Source organism: Meles meles, chromosome 2, assembly GCF_922984935.1.
Source record: "Meles meles chromosome 2, mMelMel3.1 paternal haplotype, whole genome shotgun sequence".
Lineage (NCBI taxonomy): Eukaryota > Metazoa > Chordata > Mammalia > Carnivora > Mustelidae > Meles > Meles meles.
Window position 1 is genome coordinate 150613227 of NC_060067.1, and position 19210 is coordinate 150632436.

Below are 19210 nucleotides of genomic sequence, written 5' to 3' on the forward strand. Positions count from 1 at the left end.
CTTGTGGAGCATAAGGAATAACATGGAGGACATTAGGAGAAGGAAAGGAAAAGTAAATTGGGGGAAATTGGAAGGGGAGATGAACCATAAGAGATGGAGGACTCTAAGAAACAGACTGAGGGTTTTGGAGGGCAGGGGGGTGGGGGGTTGGGTAAGCCTCGTGCTGGGTATTAAGGAGGGCACGGATTGCATGGAGCACTGGGTGTGGTGTATAGACAGTGAATTTTAGAACACTGCATCCAAAACTAATGATGTATTTTATGGTGACTAACATAACACAATAAAAAAAAATAGAACACAAAAACAGAAGTCTGCAGTCCAGAAAAGACAGGACCTTGCCACCACCCTGCATGAACCTGGTCAAGTCACTTCATCGTCCTGAAACTGTTTGCCTAGATATACAATGAGACTAGTTACTTACCCTACTCTGTAGTGGCATTGTCAGAATAAAATGGAGATCACATCAGAGAACTTTGAAAAAGAACAAGTAAACATAAACTGTTATTTTTGACTCATGATTTCAAAATCCAAAAAACTGTATAGTGGAAGAATTAAAGTGATTTTAAACTAGAAATAAGACCAATATCATATTTTTTAATAACATGAAAGGATTTCTGGTATATTCATCTTATATTTTTTCTGTATTTGTCAGATCCACAATAATATCAACAGTGTTACCTCTAAAGAGAGAATACAGATGGAGAGTAAACACATGAAATCCAGCAGGTGCATTTACCCTGCAATTATACCTCAGTGAGGTCCTGGGACACCAAACGAGCATGATTTGTGATATAACCAAATTATAATTGGAGCTGTCTGTCCTTTTACTTTGCAGTTATGTTGTTGGCAGGCACGGGGTACTTTCCCTCCTCCTACAGTGGAAACTGGGGCAGGTCCCACAATTTTTCTAATCACTCACAGATAAAAACATCTTACCGTCATATTATATCAAAAGCAGTGTCAATCTGGTCATTAGAATTCACAGCCCCAAGCAATAATTAAAATTCAGAACTTGTTCTGTGTTAAGCCTTCTCTGCCGCTATTAGCCAGAACCTGTGCCAGTGGGGGAGGGCAGACGCCCCTTCCGCTCTCTCCGTGCCGGTGCTTCCCCTGCCTTCCTACCAATCTTTGGATCCTTGGGTTGGCCCCAGAGAGAGAGGAGATGGAGGACAGAGCACAGTCTGGTAAAGGAAGTATTGTTGTCATTTCATGTTAGGGCCCCTGGATGGCAACTAATTAACAGTGACTTTTTTTTTTTAAAGATTTTATGTATTTATTTGACAGAGAGAGACAGTGGGAGAGGGAGAAGCAGGCCTCCCACTGAGCAGGGAGCCAGATGCGGGGCTGGATCCCAGGATGCTGGCATCGTGACCTGATGAGCCCAGGCGGCCCAACAGTGTTTTCATGAGTTCCTTAAAGATTCCTGACTCTGGAATCTGCAGTTCCTAATCTTTTATGTTTCTGCAGCTGACGATAGAAATCTGGTGGTCAGCTTCCAGCTTCCCTCCACAGAGATCCCACTGCCTCCTCAACAGTGTCTGTTGGAAGATGACCCACCCCCAGCCCACAGGCATGCTTTCTTTGTCCCAGTCTTGTGGATACTTAACTACTTCCCAAAGCCAGGTCCTGCCACTCTCCCTGCCCTGCCAAGGCCACATAAGCTTTTTTGAGAATGCATTAGTCACATGGGCCTACAGTTACAGAAGGGCTTATCAGCTCTCCACAAGGTTGAGGAAGCCCACACCCTCTAGGCTGGGTGTGAAGACTGTAGCCTTACTCCATGCCCACATCTACCTTGGGCAGTGATAGAGATTCCCACCAGCTTTTTCCAAAGTACTGTCTTCACAAATCCTCCTTTCTTTTCTCTATGTTGTCCTTTTGTAATATGCTTGATCTGATTTAGGGGTTCAGTCGTTGTAGCCCTGGTTGGTAAAGCTTTCTGTTGTAAATTTTGCGTACGGTAGTCTGCCCACGCTCACTTCGTCATCTGGTATCTATCACACTGGTGCAGCAGTTGAAACTGAGTCGCAGAGAATCCCCTTTCAACATCCTTTTACAAGTGGTTATTTGTCATGCCTGATCCCCAGTTGAGGTAGACTTCTTCTTTCTTCCTATCCACACACACTGCACAGCCCCAATACAGGGCTAGACTGACTGTCATCAGAAAGGTCTGTGACCTAGTGTGGACAGGAGCGAATCAGATAGAGTCTTATATCCTGTCTCTTGTTCTCCACTTGGACAGTTTTTAAACATTAAGAATCTGAGTTCCAGACACCATAGCAGATCCTCACAGTGGTAAAATAAGGAAATATAATGGGAGCACTGTCTTTAAGGAACTTGTACCTTGTCAGCAGAGCAAATGGATATGCGAACAATACAAAGGACTAAATCACAGGGCGGAGGAAGGAAATGAGGGAAGGAGGCAGGGAGAGAGGAGGCAAACAGAGCAACCAGTGAGCAAAGGATAGAAGTACTGAATATGAGTGGAATTTTTAACTACCAAGGTTTGACTCTTTGGAACTCTAGTGCATAAGGACTTTTAGGAATAGACCCAGATTAATAATCCCATATTAAGCAGGGAGAATAGGGCTGTAGATAGTGCTCATGACACTCTCTAGAAAAGCAAAGCACTTCTCCCTCTATTTAAAAAAAAAAGCATATATTTTAAAACCCTTGGCTTTAGGAGCAAAATGAAAACCCTGCATTAGATGATTTTCCCATCTAATCCAATTTTCATCCAATGTCTTCTCTACCCCTATCAATTGCAGAAGGAAATAAACTAACACATCAACCTTTCCATCTGAACTGGGCTTGGATTTCTTTGGAGAAAGAGTACTACATTGTGGATGAAGACTCCACGTTTTTAGAAGTGACCCTCACACGCAGAGGGTATCTTGAAGAAACATCCTTTATCAGTAAGTAAACTTAGATTGGTTGTGGGCAATAGGTAATGGAATCTAAGCTTAAAAACAATGATGAGAGAATTCCTTGGAAGAGACTTGACGACAGGTGTGGGGGAATCTCTAAAAAAAATTGTGTGAATCTGTGCCATAGTTTTTACTCCACGTTAGTTACAGGATTAAATACACACTCCAACTTTTCATCCTCCTGCTCTTCCTGTTTGCCTCCTTCTGGAAGGTCACAGTCTTTCTGTTTCAACCCAAATGATACCAGGAAAAATACAACATTTCATAGCCATATACCACAATCCCCAAGTCACTCAGTTTCTATTAAAATTGCTTTTATGCCTACAATATATGATTATGCTTCGTTCTAGCTATTTCCTTTGAAAAATTATTTGTGAATACGTGATATCTTATTATGTTTTGTTGTAGCCACTTCCTTCAATTATACGTATCTGTTTTTACCCTGCTATTAGGTTCTAAATCCTTCTAAAACATTTGCAGGATCAAGTTTTTCTATGTTCTACAAAGACCTATGTCTCCTTGGGGTAAACAGATATAAACGCCTCTGTAATACCTGTCATCATCATCATTAATAATTAGTAATAATGGTTCTAATAGTGCATTAGATTTTTATGACATCTTTAGCTGCCACCACTCCCACAGATCATTTTGTCTTTATTTTCATAACCTACTGAGAAGACAGATAGGAGTGCGTTATCTTCATTTTACAAATGAGCATTCTGAGCTTCCCAGGCATTTGGAATCTAATCAGAGACCTGCCAACATATCGAAGCTGTTGGAGAGAAACCAGAAGGAGGTGGCTGCGAACAGGCGACCAAGAAAAGGCAAGCTTTTCCCCAGGCACCTCCTCAGGCCTGAGGCTCTGGGATAGGACTGTTCCCCTAAAAGAGGTCAGCGAAAGAGCACTCTGATTTCTGGGTGGTCCCTAGCCTCATTCTACACTGCAGGTCACTTTGTTAACCCACAGTGGCATTTGCCAGAGTAACTTGAGCTGAAGTATGCTTCCTTTCTCTGGTAGGGTTCTATCTTTATAATTTTTTACCTCAGGGATTTCCCAGAGGCACAAGATTTGGGTTACTATGTCAAGAACTATTTTCATATCCTACTCAAGAAAAAACTCATCTCTCTTCCCTGGACCATTTGGATAGTGGTAGAGTCAACTCCTGAGAGAGGTGTCCCCAGCCTCCCTACCTGAACCAGCCCCTCCACAGGTGCTATCCCCAGGCCCTGCTTTATTGTTCACAGCGCTGAGCATCCCTGGCAGGCATCACCTGTCCATCTGTCTTCTGTCTGTCCTCCTCAGTAGATTTCCAGCTCCACTATGGCAGATGCTACAATCTACAATGCCGAACTCTGAACACAGCACAGGGTATACAGTAGTCACCCAATCTGTGTTGTTAAGTGAGCGACATATAATCCACTCTTCTGTCCTACAACACACTCCTTAATAAACCACATCAACACCACACTAGAGAACCTTACTCAGTGCTGCAAGAAGCCCTCCTAGTCCCGTCACCCCAGCCTGTGCTGGGTTACTTGTGGATGAAATATGATGAGTGTAAATCAATCTAGCATAGTCGCTGGCCTACATTAAATACTCAGTACATGTTAACTATCATTATTGTACCATGGCACTCACCAAATAGAGTTGAAATCATTTGTTTCTTTCTCCTGGTAAACCTCTTAGGGGTAGTAGTGGCTCTGCCCAATTCAGCTTTGCCTCCTCAGCACCTCACACTGAGCCGATGTTCACCAAGTACTAACGGTCATGGACCTACCCTGTTTACACAGCGGTCCAGGACCTACACTGAAGCTGTGGCTAAGGACACCACTCTCCTCCTCATCTTCTCCAAGTCCGACACAGGGCCACAGGAGGCGCTTCCTCAATGTCTGACATTCATTCTCAGCTGCCAAACCAGTACTGATGCAAGCCTTCTTCCAACAGTTTTAAGAAGTCAATGTGCGCTCTCTTATCTTGAAAATTATTTTCACACTTTATAGGTTTGGGTATCTTTTCAAGACATCAGGTTCTGAGAGTGAGTGGAGGGAAGGACAAAAGGAACTCTGCAGCTCGTTTTATATAAAGCTTTTCACAGTAGCTGGTACCGGGCCAGGGTGGGTGGCAATAGTTGATTTCACCCATTCAGACAGCGGCAGAGTCTTCCTCTTATAATGAGACCCAAAGAGATGAGGTACAGGTATTCTTGCTTCATTAGACATTCATTCAGAAATCACAGCCAAACAATCTAGAATACTATGGAGCTTTTTGTGGTGAGGGGAGCCTCTCTTCAGTCTGCAGGGGGTAGTCCCTTTCACCTTGTGTCTCACTTTGGGTACTTTCAACACTGTGTTACTGTCCTTCCATTTCTTTAGTGAGTCATTAATTCCTTTTTCCTAACAGACCTCAAAACTGTCCCCCCCCCTCCATTTTTACCAACAGCACGCTACGTGTCTGCAAATTGCTATCAATCCTCTTACAATTATAAATTACTAAACACAGGAGGATTCAAGCCACCACAAGTAAAGATCCACATGAGAAAAAAAATTAATTTTGTTAATTAAAACTATTGAAATTACTAGATACAAAATAATCACCCCCAAAAATGTTTATGGAATACTGATTCCATGCCAAGCACTGCTGTGATCACCAGGAGTGCATCAGTGGACAAAACAGCTGAAGATCTCCACCTCCATACAGTGCCCATTCTAGGGGCTTCTTTGGAAGCTGGAATGGTTTCGTACTCATCTCTGAATCCTGAGCACCTGGTAGAATTTGGCATATCAGATGCCCTCAGTAAATATTTATAAAATAAATAAGTTAATGACTGTTCTCTGTTCCCTCTTGTCTCCTCCTTCCCTGCTTCCCTCTCACTTCCCTCCTCTTTTGCTTATATACACTCTTAGCCAATAAGTATAGTTTAGAAATGTGTTTCGGGAACATTAAAAGAAGTACCTTCCACTTTATCCATTTTTCATCAGCAAAAGAATCCATTTTGAAAGAATCTTTCGTCTGTCACTTGGCTTTACATTCATAATTTCCCACTTTTTTTAAGGCATTGAAACCAAAGATGAAACTGCAAAAAAAGGTAAAGATTTTAAAGGAAAGTCTCAGAAACAGGTCCACTTCAATCCTGGACAGACTACTGCCACATGGAGAGTGAGAATTATATCTGACAATGAATACGAGGCTTCAGAGACCTTCCAGATCGTTCTGTTGGACCCTGTCATGGCTGCACTGGAGTTTCCAGAAATGGCAACTGTTGAAATTGTCGACCCTGGGGATGGTATGTGGTTCCTGCTGATATGATTTATTAACCAGTACATGTTCCTGCATCCATTTCAGGCATTCATACCTCCCTGAGGCTCCATAAGCCATGGAACATGTTCATACCATTTAGTTTTTAAAGTTAAGTGATCGCTTTAAGGCAGTAATTTTTCTTTTGCGCTTAGAATTTTTGCAAGGGAATCTAGGAGATTGAAATAGACGTGACTTCATAAGCATTACTTTAAAATATGCACAAGCCTTCATAGTTTGCTCTCTACACACACAGTATGGTGCCTTTTGCCCCCACATCCTTAAGACTCCTTCCAGGCCACTATCTTCCCACCATTTTCAGGGAGCACCTCACAGATCAGGGAGGGACTTTAGATATCCCTTGTCCTAGATGTGGCTGCTGGGCACCAGTCAACTTGTTGGCTTTACCACGCGTCCCACAAAGTTCTGTTAGAGTTGGGCATCATATTCTTGAATTCACAGACACATTTGATTCATTTATTCTTTCATTGGTACAGCAAATACCTCCCAAGATAAATTAAAAAGGGAAAAAAGTTTTAACTAATAATTGTGGCATTGGCTGTCCCTTTTCCTGAAAGGAGAAGAATACTACCTTAAGGAAGGTTTTAGTATTCAACTTTGAATTTTAATTAGACACATTGATTGTTGTAATAGTTGAAAGAATTCAGGCATCCCCTAGAATTACATGACTTACTACCAGAGCTTAAGGCTTAGTTAAATTCACAAGAATACATGGAGAGTCCTCTCTCTTCTTATGTTCCAAACTGCATTACAGAGAACAAGAGTATAATAGAATTTCTACAACAGGATCAGAAAGATTTCCATGAACCAAATAAATCTAGAAACTGTTTCAAACATCTTCCTTCCTAAACATCATAATTTATACTAGCATATTAAACTTTCTAAGAAATTCTCCTACAAAGAAACCTGTTTAACTTTGTTTAATCAGTTTTCCCAAACTAGACCATAGACTTTTTTTTTTTTAATCATGCTGTATGACCTTTAATTAGGTATAAAGACTTCCAATCACGTCACCTAGAGACCATTCTACCCACTGCTCTTTTTGGCCGCCAGTCTCTTGTCTCTCTCTCCAGCAATGGTGAGGCGGATACCCTTTCCATGGGGAAGAGAAATCCATGGTTTGTTGCCTTTGCCAATAACAAAAATGTTGGAGAGTCGGGTGGCAAAGCTGTTGCCATTGGCATCTTTCACATGAACCACATCAAACGAACCAGGGTGTCTCTCTCTGTTGGTGATCACACCAATTCTTCCCAGGTTAGCACCCCGGGTCACAATACCCAGATTACCAGTGTCAAACTTGATGAAATCAGTAATCTTTCCGGTCTCCAAATCAATCTGAATGGTGTCATTGACCTCGATGAGGGGATCAGGATAGCGGATGGTGCGAGCATCGTGAGTCACCAGATGGGGAATTCCTTTTGTCCCCACAAAGATCTTTCTCACTTTGCACAACTTGTACTTGGCCTCCTTGAGTGTAATCCGATGAACAGCAAAGCGACTCTTGGTATCATAGATCAGACGGAAATTCTCTCCAGTCTTGTCAATGCTGATGACATCCATAAAACCAGCAGGGTATGTTATATCAGTTCGGACCTTGCCATCAATCTTAATAAAACGCTGCATACAGATCTTCTTTACTTCATCTCCTGTTAGGGCATACTTAAGTCTGTTCCTTAGGAAAATGATGAGAGGAAGACACTCTCTCAGCTTATGGGGACCAGTAGATGGGCGAGGAGCAAACACACCAGTCAGTTTATCCAGCATCCAATGCTTTGGAGCTGCTACACGCTTCAGATGTTCCTTGGGACCATGACCCATGGCTGCACTAGGAACCGGCCATAGACTTTTTTTAAATTTATTGTCCCCAAGGAGCATCCTATAGTTTCTTATAGTCTCTTAGAGTCTCTTATAGCTTTCTCTAAATACAATTTGGGAAATACTGTTTCTATACACTTTGGGTTTTGGTAGACAAAAGTAGAAAATGTTGCCCCATTATCCAATGAACAAGGTATGTTATCAGTTTTGTTGATAACAACACTTAGACACATGAATCAATTAGGAAAGCCCAATGTTAGGATCCACAGGGATCACCATAGTCCTGAGCAGTTAAGCTTCCTGGAGGAGGGAGGATTTGAGCTGAGTCTTTTTTTTTTTTTTTTAAAGACTTTATTTATTTATTTGACAGAGAGAGATCACAAGTAGGCAGAGAGGCAGGCGGAGAGAGTGAGAGGGAAGCAGGCTCCCCCCAGAGCAGAGAGCCGGACGCGGGACCCGATCCCAGGACCCCGAGACCACGACCCGAGCCGAAGGCAGCGGCCCAAACCACTGAGCCACCCAGGCGCCCCTTGAGCTGAGTCTTAAAGAATGAATGGGATTTGGATTCATAGATGAAAGAGAGCAGGCTTTTCAAAATGGGAAAATAGAGAACATGTCTGAACATCTCCGTCCATTAATGTATTTTTCCAGTTTTTTAACATGATACTAATAACTTTAACTCACTTTTAGCTTCAAAAGATGTCAAGACAGTAGACTACTATGGAAGGCTAAAATGGCAGAAAGAAAAGTATCACTGGTCTTTTCCTCTGTAAATCAATACCAGAGGTAAATACCAGTATCTGTTGAAACTAATTTAGGCAGTAAAATAAAGAAGAAAAAAATTAACCCATGATAACTAGACAATTCAACATAGAATTCTGTATTATAACTTAGTAATAGCTCCAAAAGAAGAAACGATGTCTATTACAATACTTTTCCTTCTTGCTCCCAAGAGGAAGAATCTATGTGTATATATGTTATGAAGGAAAGAACTGAAGAAGTTAAATGTGGTTTGATTTATTTATTTATATTTAATTGCACAAAGCATGCTTAATGAATAGCCTTGGCAAATGTTGAAAAACCCAAAGGAATATACCACACATAATTCCATCAACAAGAGATAACCAATATTCATATTCATATTTCAGTGAACATTCTGATGATGTGTATATATGCAGAAATATACACACGTGTGTGTACATACAGATGCACACACAGAGCTCGTAGATCCCAATGGGAATGTTATTTTAAAGATTAAAGGTAGGAATATGTTAACTGTACAAGAACTAAAATAAAAAGCTTAATAAGAAAATTAAGAGAAGGGCGCCTGGGTGGCTCAGTGGGTTAAAGCCTCTGCCTTCGGCTCAGGTCATGGTCTCAGGGTCCTGGGATGGAGCCCCGCATCGGGCTCTCTGCTCAGTGGGGAGCCTGCTTCCCTTCCTCTCTCTCTGCCTACCTCTCTGCCTACTTGTGATCTCTGCCTGTCAAATGAATAAATAAAATCTTAAAAAAAAATAATTAAAAATTTAAAAAAAAAGAAAATTAAGAGAAAACCAGTAACTTATTTTTCTCAAAATATTAATTGGTCAGTGTCTTCCACACAATATCAGTACAATAAGTGTTGAATAAAATGTTTGTTCAATAAAGCAGGAAAAACAATTTTTTCTGCATTAATTAATTAGATTACCTGACAGTTAAAAGTGTCGAAAAATTATATATACGCAGTAAAAGTAAAGCAAGGGTAGAAATGTGTGATCTCTAGAAGACCTAAAATTTTATTTCAAAAAAAAAGACACACTTGTTGCAAGATTTTCCCTTCCATTTTAGTGCTAGCTTTCCTTTTAAACCCTTCAAAAGCCTCCCAAACTCAATTCCACTGCCTCTCTAGCTCCACTTAACTATGAAACAATTTCTATCCCAACTACATCTCATATAGTTAATCATGTTTGAAAAATGTAGGGGTCAAAGACTATGTACATTTCTTTTTTTTCTTTTTTTCTTTTCAGCATAACAGTGTTCATTGTTTTTGCACCACACCCAGTGCTCCATGCAGTACGTGCCCTCCCTATTACCCACCACTGGCTCCCCCAACCTCCCACCCCCCGCCCCTTCAAAACCCTCAGGTTGTTTTTCAGAGTCCATAGTCTCTCATGGTTCATCTCCCCTTCCAATTTCCCTCAACTCCCTTCTCCTCTCCATCTCCCCATGTCCTCTATGTTATTTGTTATGCTCCACAAATAAGTGAAAGAGTCTATGTACATTTCTACTCAGTTTAAAATATCACCAGTATCACCAGTCCACTTGAAGTCTTGCTGAAGTATCTTCTACCATCTTTTCTAGAATCAACGGTTTATATTCCAGAGGCAGAATACAAAGTAGAGGAGCATGTTGGAGAGCTTTTGATTCCAGTAAGACGGTCTGGGGATGCTAGCCAAGAACTAACGGTCATTTGCTCTACACATGAAGGTAGGAGGCTTTGCAGGGTGCTGACATCCAGGAATAAGATTCTTCGGCAGGACTGTGGGGCTGTGGGGAGTAGCTGGGTGGTAAGCCAAGCGTGTGGAGGATGGAAGCCTGGATCAGCCCGGTCCCTGCCCTGCTGCCTGAAAACCTCGCAACCATATGCAGGTGCCCTAATTCGGCCGTAGCTGGTCTCTTAAACCAAGGGTAAAATTTCACTAGAAACTGGGACAAAAACATATGTTGTAACTACCTCATAAAGTTGTTTGAGGGTCAAATGAGACATTTTATGTGAAAATAGTTTATATATGCTGGTGGAAAATATAAATAAGGGATTCTTATTTTTAATAGCCCACATTGCACCTAAGAAACAAGGTAAAATAGTCTGTATGTGCTACTCAGTCTCTTCTTCTCCTCCCTCTCCACCCCCAACAATGAAAAATGTCCCCTAATCATGGGCCCAGGTGACCTTACCCCTCAAAACAATGTCCCATTATTTCTGACCTCTCCATTTCTATACAGTCAAAATTTAGCTGTCCTCTGTCCAGTCTGTCAAGGTTGTGTTTTTTTCACTCATTAGAACTAAGTAATAGACAAAAATGATGGACCTATAAGAAGACCACACAAATGAGAAGAAGAATAAACTATAAAAGTAAACTACATTTTTCTATACTCACACCAATATTTCACCTCTGACATCAGAAGTGTGCAGGTTTTTCCCATACCAAGCAATTCTCCAGTTTCTGCACACACCAGCTGGGTGTCCTAAAATTCATTTTGGATGCCATCTACCTGGAGATAACACAGACCCTACAGGGTAAGGGCTCCATCCCACCAGACCACCTACCCCAGGTTTAGTTGTCACTGTGTTTCTGACCTACTGGAGGTTCCCACTACCCTTGTTTGGGTTTGATAATTTTCTAGAACAGCCTACAAAACTCAGGAAACCGTTTACTTACTAGATTACAGATTTGTTGTAAAGGATACAACTCAGGAACCCCCAGATAGAAGAAATGGATAGGCAAGGTTATGTGGATGGGGCACAGAGCTCCCCCTTGTCCTCTCTGGGCACGTCCCCTTCCCAGGACCTAGAGGTGCTCAGCAACCTGCAAGTTTTCTGAACCCCTTTGGTTAGGCTTTTTTTCTGGAGACTTCATTACATGGGCATGGTTGATTAAATTGTTGGCCATTGGTGATTGAATCATCCCCAGCTCTCCTCCCTTCCCTGGGCCTTAGGGGTGGGGCTGAAAATCCTAGCCCTCTAATCACTGGTTGGTTTCCCCAGCAACCAATGTCCCACCCCCAATGCTATCTAGAAGCCCCCACCACCACTCATCTCATTAGCATGCAAAAAGACATATCACTTCAAAGATTCTAGGGTTTAAGGAGCTTGTGTGCCAGGAAAAAGGGACAGAAACCAAATATATATATTACTTATGTCCCAGGCTAATTTATTCAGAGCTCACTATAGCTATGGGGTCAGCCATCATCGCTTGCATTTGGCAGAGACTCAAAGGGAGGCAGAGGAGTACACAGCTTCGTAATGGGAAAAAGGGAAGGCATCCCTTGATTGGAGGCTCTTGGCTTAAGGAAGCTGGAGGCCTACATGTTTGATTAGAGAATATGTTTGGCTTTCTCTGGTTGGTCCTAAATTGGAAGCCAGGGCAAAAATTAGAGAAGCTGGCTGTTACTAAGTCCTGACCATTTGCAGCCAAATGTCACAAGAGGTGGTGGTTTCACATCACAGACAGGTGGCTGTAGAGGGTGGGTCAGATTTCTGTTTTTATATATGGCCTGACCATGCTCCGTTCATTTGTGCAATCTCCAAATCTATGCTCACACTTGCTAAACATCCAACAATTCAGGGCACAGCCCCCACACTTGAGAATCATCTATCCAATCTATTAATAGTGCCAAGGTTGAGGAAAGGAATGAGAATAAATTCTCCTCTGCCCTGAGGACAAGGAATTTGGCAGTAAGCAGGTAATTCATTTCGAGATTTTTCAAAGCCAACTACAAGGACAAGACCTCTTCAAGATGTTCACGTTTGTTTTTGGCTTTATATCCAGAGATAAACGGCCCTGTTCATTAAAGCCTGTTCTTTTAACTAAGACTCCCCTCTTCACTCTCCTCTGGCTTCAGACACTGCCAGCTACATGTAACTTACATTTTAACCTGATGTTACCCTGCACAGGAAGTGAAAAGGGAGGAGAAGAGGTTACAAGGTGAGGCAGTCCTTGAGGTCTTCTTTGCCAGGTGATCCCTGGGAGGGCGTGCTTTACGCTCTCTTCCAACTCCAGTCTGGGTTCTATTTCAAGTCTTAGAATGAATGAGGACCTGGGCATGCAGGGGAGGGGCTGCAGCTAGGCAGAGACCTGAGCTCATTCTCTGCTCTAGACTTAGAGCTGGGCGTCTTCTGATACCAGTGGCATATTCTCTGCCCACACTCATACTGTCTGGAAGACAAGGGTTCTAGAGTTTCCCAGATATGAATGGGAGAAATGAGGGGGTAAATAGCCCAACTTGGAAGATCAGTTGCAATTGCTAAACTGGAAAGGACCACAAGGTCTGCCCATCCCTCTGCTTCTGGAAAGAGCTGCACTGAAGAAAGATCAGCAGAACAAACTAGGAAGTTCAGAAGGTTTGGCAACGAGTCGTTTAGAATAAAGGGATGCGTCCGTTCCACATGGGAGAAGCTACACCCAGATCTAGCTTCCCATAGAACTCCTCAATGGAACCCAACTTCCGATAAGCTCTCTAGGTTCAAGACGGATATTCCCAGAAAACTCCCTACTTAGCTGGTACACACAATTCAGACTGCTCAGTACCTGAGTCTTGACCCACACAAAAGATAGTTCTCATGCTTTCAGTAAAAAATAAAAAAAAATAAGTTTAAGAAGTATAACAGGGCCAGGGTCCTTCCCTGGAGTACAAAGCCTCGGTGTTTATGGTCACACCAATTCTGGCACATCTCTCTGGAATCACAGGAGACCGAGAACCTGTAAATTTCGTATGCACATTTGAGTGCCATAGTGGTATTTATCCTCACCTAATCCCCACAGATACTCAAAAATCTCAGAGAATAAAAGTTTAATTTGGTTAGAGCATGGGGGAAGAGGCAGAAGGAGAGGGAGAGAGAGTCTTAAGCAGACTCCTCACTGAGTGCAGAGTCCAATCTGGGGCTCGATCTCACAACCCCAAGATCATGATCTGAGCCGAAACCAGGAGTCTGACACTTAACCGACTGTACCACACAGGCACCCCTTAATTTGGTTATTTAAACTTTTATGGAATTTTTATTAAAAATTAACCTTTACCAATTCTTATTTTCATGAGTAAAATAAGCATAAACTGTATGAACAGTTGAATGGAAAGCAAATTCATGCTTTTTAACTTAGTCGTAATTTACAAATACCAAATGCATATGACACCTACCGCTAGATAAAGGGAGTGACTCATTTTATGTTGGGCTTTGATGGGAATGTCAAGGTCCTACCATTAAAGTTTCAGTCTGCTATGGAATTGCCTGTCCTTGCTACCTGTCTGTAAGGTCCATCATCAGTATTCTGGGACAATGATATAAGAGCATTGTATTTTTTTTTTTAATTGTTTGGGAGAAGAAGAGCTGGAGGGATTAACTCCCTCCGTGATGGAGAACTATAACTCTCTAGTGAAATGTTTTAACCTCAAGGATCCCTTGGGAACAATGTGTGCAAATCAGTTCTTGGCCCTGCTTTATTCTTAAGATAGATGCCATTTATCTTTTTCTTCTCAATAGTCACTTCCTTGTTAGGAAACTGCTCGTATTGGGAAAAAAACAGCCAATGAAGAGCAAACCACAGAACCTAAAACCAACCATCCAGGAATGGTGCCGAATCATCCCGTGGTTTTGGTCAGCCGCAAGTCAAATAGTTTGAGGTTTTTAAATGACCAACTTTATCCATTTGCAAAGGACCGTGGGGTGAACCACAGGCCATGGGTCCAGCCCACTTCTCTGATTGGGCTGTTTCTCTGGGTCATGTTAAGGAGGAGGTAGAAAGCACATGATTCGGAGCAGGTTCCAAGCACATCCAAACAGAAGACTTTCTCCTTTTTTTTTTTCCCTTGGGAAAAAAAAATACTCTGTGTCTATTTATTTGATTATAAGAGTGTTCATAGATTATAGAAGCTACCCCTTGGATCAACTAAAAGGTTTTTGACTGGAGGCTTGCTGAGGGCAAACTCCTTCAGTTTTTATTTCAACCTCAGTCTTGCAGTTCTAGATTGACAGTTATTTTCTCCCAGCATTTTGAATTGTCAGTGTCTTCCGGCTTCCACTGTTGTTGTTAAAAAGGCTGCCCATGATTTAAAGTCATCTTTGCAGATCTGTCTTTTCTATGCATTTAAGATCTCACATTTATTTGACGGAGTCTGTGAAAGATTTGAGGGGTTTACGTGAGGAGGCTTTCCTCCAAGGAGGATTTGTGTTGCTTCTTCCAGGATTTAAGAGCAGTGCTGACCCAGAAACACTCCTGCTCCTCTCCATCCCCAGACTTAACTGCAGTTAAGTTTCCGATTCTGTTAGCGGATGGAGCCTAGGGCCAGGGCGCAGCGCCCCCTGCAGGGATGATGCTGTACTTGCTCTCACGACCCCACTGCTTCTATGTGGAATTCCCTTCTCTAGCTTTATGACATTTGGGGTTTAGGGGTTTTCGGATATTGTTTTTGTTTTATTCTGGTCCTTGGTGATTTTCTTTATTTCTATGAGCACAGAAAAGCCAGAATAACATTTCTTCTGCACGTTTTGTGCTGGGAGAGCTTCCCAGAGTATCTAATCAGCCACAGTACTGGGAACAGTGTCCCGAAGACTCTTCTAGACAGCGCTCCCATGCCGCTCCAACTCAGCATTGCCCACACTTCCTTTCTCTCCACTTTCTCCTCCCACCTGTCCCAGTCACAGACTCTCCCAGCCATGACATGGACTGTGCCTGGGGCTTCTGACAATGACCTGTCCACCGGGAGTTAAATGCTGCGTTTTTAAAGAAGGTGATTTCCTGTCGTGCTGCCTTATAAAAATCTACACTAAAGGGAATCTGTATGTTTAAAAGGCTGTATAATTAAGTAATATAATAACTAAAGATAATGTGAAGTAAAAATGCCCCATCAGGAGATGGATCTTTGACTCACAGATAAGTCTCCAGGGTGTTCTCTGCCTCAATTTTCTCATTGATAAAATGCCCTTGCCACCCCAAAAAGTTATCAAATACCATAATATAGTGATGATTCCATTGCCCTTTAGTATAGTTTCTTGAGAGGGCTTTCTCTGACTTTAAGTATGATCTATGATCTTTATAAAGCAAATGTACTATGTGGCCACAGAAACTGAGCCATATATGCTCTCTGTAAAGAGAAAAAAAAATTTTTTTTAAATAACTTCATAGATTCTCAGACTCCCAGTAACAGAGTCTGAAATGGGCTTGGATCGGGGAAAATCTATGCCATCATCATCAAGGATGCAGCAGCATGCTGGATCCCGCTAGAAACTGAGGGTAAGAGTCAGTTGTATATGTCGTCATCCCAAATCTAGATTCTGACTTCACACTGATATTTACATGGCAAAAATCGGCAAAGGCTACAAATCAGGGCTTTTGATATTCTGTTTATTTGGAGAGCCAGTTGTTAGACATTACAAGCAACCCTTCTTGCTGGTGGGAGGAGGGGAGAGGGTAGTTCTTAGGTTAGTATGAAATGAATCCTCAGATCTAACCTTAATTTTGGAGCACTAAACAATACTCACAAGACAGTCCATCCTGCCTCATAATCTACCTTCACAAGCAATAAGAGACCTATTATATGAGAGCCTTCTCTAATGTTCCCTGAAAAAATGCTATAGAACAACCACTGACTAGTGGCCCTGTAAGACTTGAGGCCCAGTGGCTAAAGCATCTTTTTGAAAAGAACCAGGAACACCATTCCTACTCCTTGGACATGCTTCACTATTACATAAGAGATATGTGCAGACCCTTGCCAAGGACCTGTTCTTATACCTCAGGTTATAGTTAATGTTTTCAGAACAGAATTTTCTCTCTGAATTCCTGGGAATTCCTAACTTGCTACCAATAAAACAGTGCTTTTGATTTAAATTGAAATAATTTGTAGTTTCTATTCTTGACTACTACATATAACTGATCATTGGTTTTCCAAAGTAAAAGTTCCAGAATCCTAGGAAGACTGGGTCATTTCATAAACTGAATTTTTTTTTATTAAATGAGAGGTAAATTAGACTCTTTTCTATCAACACTGGTGTTTTAAAAAAATTTGCTGGGGGGGTCTGGGTGGCTCGGTCATTTTAAGCAGCAGACCCTTGATTTCGGCTCAGCTCATGATCCCAGGGCCCTGGAACCAAACCCCAGGCTCGGGCTCCATGCTCAGCCAGGAGTCGGCTTGAGGTTCTCTCTCTCTCTCCCTCTGCCCCTGCACCCACATACACACACACACTCTCTCCCTTTCTAAGAATAAATAAATCTTTTTTTTTTAAACTTGCTAAAAAAATGCTAAAATGTATTGTTTTACTTTTTGTTTTAGTAGAGTTCCACAGCCAAGTGATTTTTCAATAAGAATTATATTTCAGTCTTTCACTGAAGCCAGAAAGCTACCTATTTAAACGAATATGCTTTCATATTAAACGAATATGCTATCCACCAAGTGGATCAATCAGCTGAAAAAATTGAACAGAAAAGGGGAAAATCCCACTCACTTTTGTTTTATGAACTATGATAAATCATTATTTGACCATTCACCAGACAAAATATATTGCAAAAAAGATTTAATAAAGATAGTTGCTATTTAGTAAAGATAACATTAGATACTCACTATGCAAGTTCAGTGTGTATCTGCTTTTGGTATTTATCCTGAGGAGCTAAATGTGCAGTTTCTGGTAAAGTGGTTTTCTCACATCGGCTGTCATATCAACATTCTGTGCACCAGATGACTAGGGGAAAGAAAAAAGTGTATTCTCATGGATCATCCCTTCTAAACTTTGCACTCTTAGAAAAGCATCCCAAAAGTTGTTTGTTATCTAATCAAATTATTGTAAGACTTTATGTCCTTTTTCCCATTTTGTGTGTATATTTTGAAGCATAAAAAGTCTCCCCAACAGGATGTCATCGTGTCCTGTGAGCATCCTGTCTTGGAGCCACTTACCTCTCCATTTAACTGGGAAATGCTTCTCTCTAGTCCTTGTTGATGGCCTTCCTCTGACATCCTAAGGACTAGCCTCTCCTTCCTGACTTGGCTCAGAGAGCTTTTCAATGCATGGATTTCACAGGACTGAAGCAGGTGGGAACGTCATAAAGGGAACAAATTTCAAAACACAGGCTGGCACTGGGACTTGACTAGCTTCCCCAGAACCTGCTCATCCCCCCCCCCCCATCCCTCGCCATAGCTATCCATGTCTAGCAGTTCCTGCCCTCTGCCTTTGTAAACAAGTTTTCTTCTCATGAGTCCCTCTGACTCTAACCTTTTTTTAGGTTCCTAGAATAACCAATCAGTCCATTTGTTACTACCTGATAATTCTAAAATTTGTTCTATTGAAAAGTCATCCTGAAACATTTTGCGAGTTAGTGCCCCTCACAGCAAAACCTAGAAAGTCAATTTGGAAAGCATTTTCATTTTTTAACAAGTTGTACGTAGACATGCATGTAGATATCAACTTGTATTTATATTGACTCCCATTAGCGAGAAGACAGTGGACGTTGGTGTTAGCCCTCATGTACGCATATACCACGGCTACAAGAAAGAGAGACCCTTGCAAGACTAGAGTGTCGGTCCAGAGGTTCACTGCTGTATCCCCACTGCTTCTCAATAAAAGAAGTGTGGTGGGAAATATTTAGGCTTTTCAAAAATTGCTTATTTAATAAATTGAGTTATTTTACAATAGTTTTTGTACTACCTCAATTTGGTCTGCCTAAATCATTTAGGTTACTGTGACTACTTTCTACTCTTTCAGATCTCAATCTGTGTGTTGCTATTTTTTTAATACGGCAAAAAAAAAAAAAAAAAGAATGCACTGACTTGAACTCTTGGGTTCAAGGTGGGGATTATATGATGATACAGTTACTATGGAAGACAGTACAGAAATTGCTCAAAAAATTAAAAATAGAACTGCTACATGGTCCAGCAATCCCATTTCTGGGTATATATCCAAAGAAGTTAAAAGCAAAGTTGAAGAGATATTTGCACACCCTTATTTGTAGCAACATTCATTCACAATAGCCAAGGTGAAGCAACCCAGGTATTCGTGGACAAATGGATGGATAGACAAAACATATACACACAATGAACTACTAATCAGCCTTAAAAAAAAAAAAAGGAAGAAAATCCCATCACATGCTACTACATGGATGAAGCTTGAAGACACTGTGCTCAATGAAAAAGCCAGTCACCAAAAAAAACTTAATTTAAAAAACAATAATTCCACTAAGATGAAATACCTAGAGCTGACAAATTCATGGTGATTGCCAGAAACTGGGAGTGGGGTGGGAAGAAGAAAATGGAAATTTGTTTTTATTTAATGAGCATATAGTTTCCATTTTGCAGCTCTGCCACTGTGGGAAGGGTCTGCACCATGACCACCTCATGGTTCTCTGGTCCTCATCTCTCCACACTTCAGTGTTGCAATCTGTAACATAAACAAATTGAGATAAACCAGGCC

General features: G+C 41.5%; 2 protein-coding genes across 5 annotated transcripts in view; one reads left to right on the top strand and one right to left on the bottom strand.

The window, feature by feature from the left end:
* Positions 1-19210, top strand: part of FREM3 (FRAS1 related extracellular matrix 3) — a 91544-nt gene that overhangs the window by 50089 nt on the left and 22245 nt on the right. For 3 of the 4 annotated variants that reach the window (XM_045998264.1, XM_045998265.1, XM_045998263.1), the window contains exons 3-5: positions 2769-2915; positions 5981-6211; positions 10399-10524. In XM_045998264.1, the coding sequence (XP_045854220.1) occupies positions 2769-2915; positions 5981-6211; positions 10399-10524 (504 nt within the window). Of the gene's footprint in view, positions 1-2768; positions 2916-3651; positions 3787-5980; positions 6212-10398; positions 10525-19210 lie in introns of those variants that run through there. The other variant, XM_045998266.1, reaches the window with a different exon arrangement.
* Positions 7270-8061, bottom strand: LOC123937434 (40S ribosomal protein S4-like). The gene has a single exon (XM_045998267.1). The coding sequence runs from the start codon at positions 8059-8061 to the stop codon at positions 7270-7272; it is 792 nt and encodes a 263-aa protein (XP_045854223.1).